Source organism: Salmo salar, chromosome ssa01 (assembly GCF_905237065.1).
Source record: "Salmo salar chromosome ssa01, Ssal_v3.1, whole genome shotgun sequence".
Taxonomy (NCBI): Eukaryota; Metazoa; Chordata; class Actinopteri; order Salmoniformes; family Salmonidae; genus Salmo; species Salmo salar.
Window position 1 is genome coordinate 30,131,527 of NC_059442.1, and position 9,020 is coordinate 30,140,546.

General features: G+C 42.4%; 1 protein-coding gene across 1 annotated transcript in view; it reads left to right on the top strand.

Moving 5' to 3' along the window:
- Positions 1 to 2,120, top strand: part of LOC106598906 (protein kinase C eta type) — a 39,424-nt gene extending 37,304 nt beyond the window's left edge. The window contains exon 14 of the mRNA XM_014189932.2: positions 1,530 to 2,120. Coding sequence (XP_014045407.1) covers positions 1,530 to 1,676 — 147 coding nt within the window. The 3' untranslated portion in view covers positions 1,677 to 2,120. The remainder of the gene's footprint in view (positions 1 to 1,529) is intronic.
- Positions 2,121 to 9,020: the final 6,900 nt, after the last annotated feature.

Consider the following 9,020-nt stretch of genomic DNA (forward strand, 5'->3'; position numbering starts at 1 on the left):
CGCATCGTAAGACACACACACCTGATACACAAACCCCGCATCGTAAGACACACACACACCTGATACACACACCCCGCATCATAAGACACACACACCTGATACACACACCCCGCATCGTAAGACACACACACCTGATACACACACCCCGCATCGTAAGACACACACACCTGATACACAAACCCCGCATCGTAAGACACACACACCTGATACACACACCCGCATCGTAAGACACACACACACCTGATACACAAACCCCGCATCGTAAGACACACACCTGATACACAAACCCCGCATCGTAAGACACACACCTGATACACACACCCCGCATCGTAAGACACACACACCTGATACACACACCCCGCATCGTAAGACACACACACACCTGATACACAAACCCCGCATCGTAAGACACACACACCTGATACACAAACCCCGCATCGTAAGACACACACACACCTGATACACACACCCCGCATCGTAAGACACACACACCTGATACACAAACCCCGCATCGTAAGACACACACACCTGATACACACACCCCGCATCGTAAGACACACACACACCTGATACACAAACCCCGCATCGTAAGATACACACACACCTGATACACACACCCCGCATCGTAAGACACACACACACCTGATACACAAACCCCGCATCGTAAGATACACACACACCTGATACACAAACCCCGCATCGTAAGACACACACACCTGATACACACACCCCGCATCGTAAGACACACACACACCTGATACACAAACCCCGCATCGTAAGACACACACACACCTGATACACAAACCCCGCATCGTAAGACACACACACACCTGATACACACACCCCGCATCGTAAGACACACACACACCTGATACACAAACCCCGCATCGTAAGACACACACACCTGATACACACACCCCGCATCGTAAGACACACACACACCTGATACACACACCCCGCATCGTAAGACACACACACACCTGATACACAAACCCCGCATCGTAAGACACACACACACCTGATACACACACCCCGCATCGTAAGACACACACACACCTGATACACACACCCCGCATCGTAAGACACACACACACCTGATACACAAACCCCGCATCGTAAGACACACACACCTGATACACACACCCCGCATCGTAAGACACACACACACCTGATACACAAACCCCGCATCGTAAGACACACACACCTGATACACACACCCCGCATCGTAAGTCACACACACACCTGATGCACCTGACAAATTACACACACAGCTGATACACATGTTTGATGTCAATGCAAACTGTTTACAGTAGACACTACGGTTGAATTGTAATACCTCCTTCTGTCTTATTGTACCATTTACAATGCACACCCAGTTTCCTCTCTTCTCCATTGTATTATGGTAGGTAGTGGCCTGGGTTATGAAGGTGGTATCTGTTGGCAGTTACCCCAAATTCTTTATAGAACCTCTCACTCATCTTTTGTGTTATTTTAACGTTACCTCCTATGCTGTCTAACCAACACTCCAGAAAACTGCAGAGGACGTGAACAACTTTGACCCAGACTTCACCCAGGAGGAGCCCACCCTGACGCCCATTGAGGACCTCCTTCCCTCTGTCAACCAGGACGAGTTTCACAACTTCTCCTTCACCTCTCCTGAGCTGCTGGACGACTAGGAGGCCCTGTGTGACCCCCCAGCACCTCCAGACTTCTGCTGTACCAACTGAGCCATACAGGATCACAATGTGTCTAGCTCTGGCTAGTTCACTGGCACAGTTGACTGGTTGGCACTGCCTTAGCCGGTATCTCTAATTTTGAAAGGCAGTTTAGACTCAGCCCTCGTCACTGTGGTTTATGACTGTCTGGTTCTCTGTAGCTAGAGAGAAGTTACTCAATGAGGCCAGATTTTAGTCAGATGTTGTTTTTCCATGATCCTTCCCTTCATCTTTGGAAAACATGGGACAGTCCTGACTTGTAACCTTGTGTATTAATGCATAATAATGCTCTTACAGTATCTGACTGCAATGCAAAGCAATTTTAATGGCAATTTGTCCCCTGATATGGAAAGATAAATTTGCCTACAGGTACTTCAAGATGAATACAAGCACTTTTTGAACTAATGGGAATTGTGTGTGTCTTTATTCATTTGGCATACCTTTTGTTCAACGCTGGGATCATTATTCAACATAACTGCCTGTGACTCTTGCACAAACGATGGCAGGGAAAAGGGTAACGTAACCAGCACTGCAAAGGTTTCCCAGAACAACTGAGCTGCTCGTTGATACTGGAAGGACTGCAGAGGGGGCTGTGTGAAATAGTTTCTCAGTGACGTAAGTCCTTTACGGAGAACACACACTCAAACACACACACACACTCATTCACTCACTCAATCATTCGAGCAGATAAATGTCAGACACTTTCCCCTTCACTCAAACACAGGGATGTGGTATGTTGAGAGAGAAGAGGAAGGGAGAGAGGGAGACATTGTGTCTTACACCTTGTTTTGTCTCTGCTTTTTAAGAATACATCTCACCCTGTGCCCTGTCAAAATGGTACATTTCTAAAGCTTTGTTCCCTGCATTTAAGATGGGTTTATGAAAGCATGTTTCTAATGAGAACTAATGAGAATGTTTTTATACATCATTTTCTGAAGGAATCTTTTGTCATTGGTCAACAGTGCGAGATGATGCAACATTTCATCTGAATTGAATGAACTGGTGATTCAGAGCTGTTGTGAAATTTCTGAAGGTTTTTCTCTGTTGCATCTGCCTGCACATGTCATCACCTGGTGAAGAGTTGGGCAAATTGAGAAGGTATAGCAGATGTCAGACAATCAAGAAAACCAATTACGAACATGTTAATGGTCAAAACAAAAGCATATTTTAGGTTTATATGGATTAAGGTATGCTTTAACTGCCAATACCTCAATTCTCTCTTTCTATGTTATCCAGTTCTTTGTGATCACAGTCCTTCAACAGTTAAATGAATACCATTTATTAATTTCCCACCCAGACCCACCCTTTCTCACACACTCACGGAATTTATCTGCAATGAGACATTCCTTGTTTGTGGGCAGACAAGCTGGTAGACAGACTGCAGGCAGCCAGCACAGTGAAAGCTGTTTTCAAGGCTGTAAAACCATGAAGGTGATGGAAAATTCTCTCCAATGTCCGTGACTTACAGTGCCTTCAGAAAGTATTCATACCCCTTGACTTATTCCAAAAATTTTTGTGTTCTAGCCTGAATTGAAAACTGTGTAAATGTATGTTTTTTCTCACCCATCTACACACAATGCTCCATAATGACAAAGTTGTAGCAATTTAAAAAAAAAATGAAATACAGAAATATCTCATTTACATAAGTATTCACACCCATAAGTCAATACTATGTAGAATCACCTTTGGCAGTGATTACAGCTGTGAGTGTTTCTGGGTAAGTCTCCAAGAGCTTTGCACACCTGGATTGTGCAATATATGCCAATTTTTATTATTTTCTAATTTCTTCAAGCTCTGAAAAATGTGTTGTTGATTATTGCTAGACAACTATTTTATAGTCTTGCCATAGATTTTCAATTAAATTTAAGTCAGAACTGTAACTCGGCCACCGAGGAAGATTCACTTTCTTCTTGGTAAGCAACTCCAGTGTAGATTTGACCTTGTGTTTTAGGTTATTATCCTGCTGAAAGGTGAATTCATCATCCAGTGTCTGGGGGAAAGGAGACTGAACCAGGTTTTTATCTAGGATTTTGCCTTTACTTAGCTCCTTCCCATTTGATTTTTTATCCCAAAAAACTCCCCAGTCCTCAAGCATACCCATAACATGATGCAGCCACCACTATGCTTGAAAATATGGAGAGAGGTACTCAGTAATGTGTTTTATTGGATTTGCCCCAAATAATATAAGTACAAAAAGTGAATTGCCGCATTTGTTTGCAGTATAACTTTAGTGTGTTGTTGCGAACAGGATGCATGTTTTGGAATATTTGTTATTCTGTACAGGCTTCCTTCTTTTCACTCTGTAAGTTAGGTTTGTATTGTGGAGTAACTACAACATTGCTGATCCATCCTCAGTTTTTTCCTATCACAGCCATTAAACTCTGTAACTGTTTTAAAGTGACCATTGGCCTCATGGTGAAATTCCTGAGCGGTTTCCTTCCTCTTCGGCCACTGAGTTAGGAATGACGCCTGTATCTTTGTAGTGACTGGGTGTATTGATACACCATCCAACGTGTAATTAATAACTACACTATGCTGAAAGGGATATTCAATGTCTGCTTTTTTATGTTTACCCATCTACCAATAAGTACCCTTCTTTGCGAGGCATTTTGTGTTTGAAATTCACTGCTCAACTGAGGGACCTTTTAATCAATTATCTGTGTGTGGGTACAGAGATGAGGTTGGCATTCAAAATTCATGTTAAACACTATTATTGCATACAGAGTGAGTCCATGCAACTTATTATGTGACTTGTTAAGCAAACTTTTACTCCTGAACTTTTTTAGGCTACCATAACAGAGCGGTTGAATACTTATTGACTCAAGAAAGTTCTGCTTTTCATGGATAGTTAAATAGCAAAAAAATATTGAAAAACATAATTCTACTTTGACATTATTTTAAATTCAGGCTGTAACACAACAAAATGTGGAAAAAGTAAAAGGGTGTGAATACCACCTGCCTAGAGCTAACACTATACATGACCTATTCAAATATATCGGCAACTTCATCCGATTATACTGTCTATGTTGCTTCATGGATCTCCTGAGAGAGGGAGAACGAAAATGCAACCCTAACCATAACAGACATCCATCTGTTTGAGTCATCATGTACTGAATATCTTACAATCTTACTGTCGTCACAGACGATAAATGCATAAACAGGAAACCACAGAGTGTCACGAATGTCGCATCTGATAGCTACAGGAAGGTGAGGTTACTGTTTGTTGAAAGAGATGCCGATGTTGGCCAAGCATTGTGCTAATAAGAAGCTGGTCCAGGAGATGGAAGATGGGTTTGAAAACAACACTTCTCTGGCCTTGAAGGAAATTACATTAGTCCGTAGAAACAATGTGCTGCCCTGTGTTGAACCTGCTCAGATCTGGATGTTCTTGACCCTGAGATGTGCACTGATATGTTCAGATAGAATGGGAACTTCCTGCCATTTTAGCACTGAGAAAGTCTTTAGACTCCTTACTAGAGTCACTGATCTTTTCTGTGGGTGTTGCGCTGGAAGAAATGATTACAGTAAGTATAAAAAAAAATAGCATTGTCTGAAAACAATGCCAGAAAATGTCCCTCTCCTAAACAGAGCACAACCCACTTGGCAAAAACTGTTTGAATCAAGGTTCTCTCCACATAAAAGTATATGTGATATTGTTGAATCAATGTGGAAAACTGATTGGATTTGCAAAAAGACATTAACTTATGGGAATGTTGTATTTTTTCCCCAAAAAACTTTTAACCTAATTCCAATGACGTGACCATTTTTGTTGAGTTCAGGTTTAATATATGATAATTGACAACTAACCAAATGTAAATCAAAACTAGATGTTGAAATCACGTCTGTGCCCAGTGAGAAGTAATGGACAAGATGGTACAATGAACATTTTGTACATTGTTGTTCCACTAGCCTGTGCTACAAAGACACACAGGCCTTAGTTGGAAAAGAATGCCTTGCACGGCTCTAAATGTAAAGTCGCAGAAAGATTTGAATGAATGAAACTTTCTATCCCATAATATTTCAGTAAAACCCTGCCAGCACTAAACTCACATAATCCCACCTCTATCTTCTTTATTCTATGATTTACTGGAGCATGAATTTAGCTCAAGGTTTAAGTTGAAATACATTGACCTCTGGAGTCACCAGTGCAGCCTACTCATCTGCTTTAATCAGTCCTTGCCAAAGATTGAACCCCTGTGCAATGTGAGTACTGGTGTGGGCATTGAGCTAAACCACTTGCCTCTTTGCCTCTATTTGTTTACCTCCCTATGCCTCTGTCTGGCAGCTTTTCCTGAGGCCTGTTATGGGTGGATAGACATACTGTCCAAACTGCCATCATACACCAGCTCTGGTTGCTGCTGGCAGTGACTCTGCAGTGGCTGATTGGATCTCAGTTTACATCCTCTGTCCTGGCTGATTGATGACCTGGAGGGGACTATTCAAACTGTCTAAAAGCATTATGTCACAGGCCTCGATTTGGCATCTACCCCACACAGAAAATGACTTGGTTGAAATAGGACTATGTTTATGTTTGGAGCCACTGACAGTATTTGAGCGTCAGTATTGCTGAATGTCTCTTGCTAGCAGACTTGCCTGTCATTCTGGTCTTGTGTGACCTTTTCCACATTTTCTTAAGTTACAGCCTTATTCTAAAATGTATTCAATTGTCCCCTCCCCCTTATCAATCTACACACAATATCCCATAATGACAAAGCAAAAATAGGTTTAGACAATTTTGCAAATATATTAAAAAGTTAAACTGAAATATCACATTTACATAAGTATTCAGACCCTTTACTCAGTACTTTGTTGAAGCACCTTTGGCAGCAATTACAGCCTTGAGTCTTCTTGGTTATGACGCTACAAGCTTGGGGAGTTTCTCCCATTCTTCTCTGCAGATCCTCTCAAGCTCTGTCAGGTTGAATGGGGAGCATAGCTGCACAGCTATTTTCAGGTCTCTCCAGAGATGTTCAATTGGGTTCAAGTCTGGGCTCTGGCTGGGCCACTCAAGGACATTCAGAGACTTGTCCCAAAGCCACTCCTGCGTTGTCTTGGCTGTGTGCTTAGGGTCATTGTTCTGTTGGAAGGTGAACCTTCACCCCAGTCTGAGATCCTGAGTGCACTGGAGCAGGTTTTCATCAAGGATCTCTCTGTACTTTGCTCCGTTCATCTTTTCCTTGATCCTGACTAGTCTCCCAGTCCCTGCCGTTGGCCATCATGCGGGATGTTTTTCAAAGAGTTCAATCTTGGTTTCATCAGACCACATCATTTTGTTTCTCATGGTCTGAGTCCTTTAGGTGCCTTTTGGCAAACTCCAAGCGGGCTGTCATGTGCCTTTTACTGAGTGGCTTCCGTCTGGCCACTCTACCATAAAGGCCTGATTGATGGAGTGCTGCAGAGATGGTTGTCCTTCTGGAAGGTTCTCCCATCTCCACAGAGGAACTCTGGAGCTCTGTCAGAGTGACCATAGGGTTCTTGGTCACCTCCCTGACCAAGGCACTTCTCCCCCGATTGCCTTTCCAAATCATTTCCAATCAATTGAATTTACCACAGGTGGACTTCAATCAAGTTGTAGAAACATCTCAAGGATGATCAATGGAAACAGGATGCACCTGAGCTCAATTTCGAGTCTCATAGCAAAGGGTATGAATACTTGTATAAATAAGTTATTTCTGTTTTTAATTTTTTATAAATGTGCAGACATTTTTAACCTGTTTTCACGTCGTCATTGTGGGATATTGTGTGTAGATTGATGAGGGGAAAAAATGTAATCCATTTTAGAATAAGGCTGTATCTGAATACTTTCTGAATGCACTGTATGTGTGAGTGTGTGGGTAGAGTCTAGTGAGTGTGCAGAGTCGGTGTAAGAGAGTCAGTGTAATAAATCGTCAATGCAATAGTCCAGCTAGATATCCAATATACATACTGCTGTAGGCTACACCTATTCTATTCATATACACACCATTTATATATACAGTGCCTTGCGAAAGTATTCGGCCCCCTTGAACTTTTCGACCTTTTGCCACATTTCAGGCTTCAAACATAAAGATATAAAACTGTAATTTTTTGTGAAGAATCAACAACAAGTGGGACACAATCATGAAGTGGAACGAAATTTATTGGATATTTCAAACTTTTTTAACAAATAAAAAACTGAAAAATTGGGCGTGCAAAATTATTCAGCCCCCTTAAGTTAATACTTTGTAGCGCCACCTTTTGCTGCGATTACAGCTGTAAGTCGCTTGGGGTATGTCTCTATCAGTTTTGCACATCGAGAGACTGAAATTTTTGCCCATTTCTCCTTGCAAAACAGCTCGAGCTCAGTGAGGTTGGATGGAGAGCGTTTGTGAACAGCAGTTTTCAGTTCTTTCCACAGATTCTCGATTGGATTCAGGTCTGGACTTTGACTTGGCCATTTTAACACCTGGATATGTTTATTTGTGAACCATTCCATTGTAGATTTTGCTTTATGTTTTGGATCATTGTCTTGTTGGAAGACAAATCTCCGTCCCAGTCTCAGGTCTTTTGCAGACTCCATCAGGTTTTCTTCCAGAATGGTCCTGTATTTGGCTCCATCCATCTTCCCATCAATTTTAACCATCTTCCCTGCCGCTGCTGAAGAAAAGCAGGCCCAAACCATGATGCTGCCACCACCATGTTTGACAGTGGGGATGGTGTGTTCAGGGTGATGAGCTGTGTTGCTTTTATGCCAAACATAACGTTTTGCATTGTTGCCAAAAAGTTCGATTTTGGTTTCATCTGACCAGAGCACCTTCTTCCACATGTTTGGTGTGTCTCCCAGGTGGCTAGTGGCAAACTTTAAACAACACTTTTTATGGATATCTTTAAGAAATGGCTTTCTTCTTGCCACTCTTACATAAAGGCCAGATTTGTGCAGTATACGACTGATTGTTGTCCTATGGACAGAGTCTCCCACCTCAGCTGTAGATCTCTGCAGTTCATCTAGAGTGATCATGGGCCTCTTGGCTGCATCTCTGATCAGTCTTCTCCTTGTATGAGCTGAAAGTTTAGAGGGACGGCCGGGTCTTCGTAGATTTGCAGTGGTCTGATACTCCTTCCATTTCAATATTATCGCTTGCACAGTGCTCCTTGGGATGTTTAAAGCTTGGGAAATCTTTTTGTATCCAAATCCGGCTTTAAACTTCTCCACAACAGTATCTCGGACCTGCCCGGTGTGTTCCTTGTTCTTCATGATGCTCTCTGCGCTTTAAACGGACCTCTGAGACTATCCCAGACCAGGTGCATTTATACGGAGACTTGATTACACACAGGTGGATTCTATTT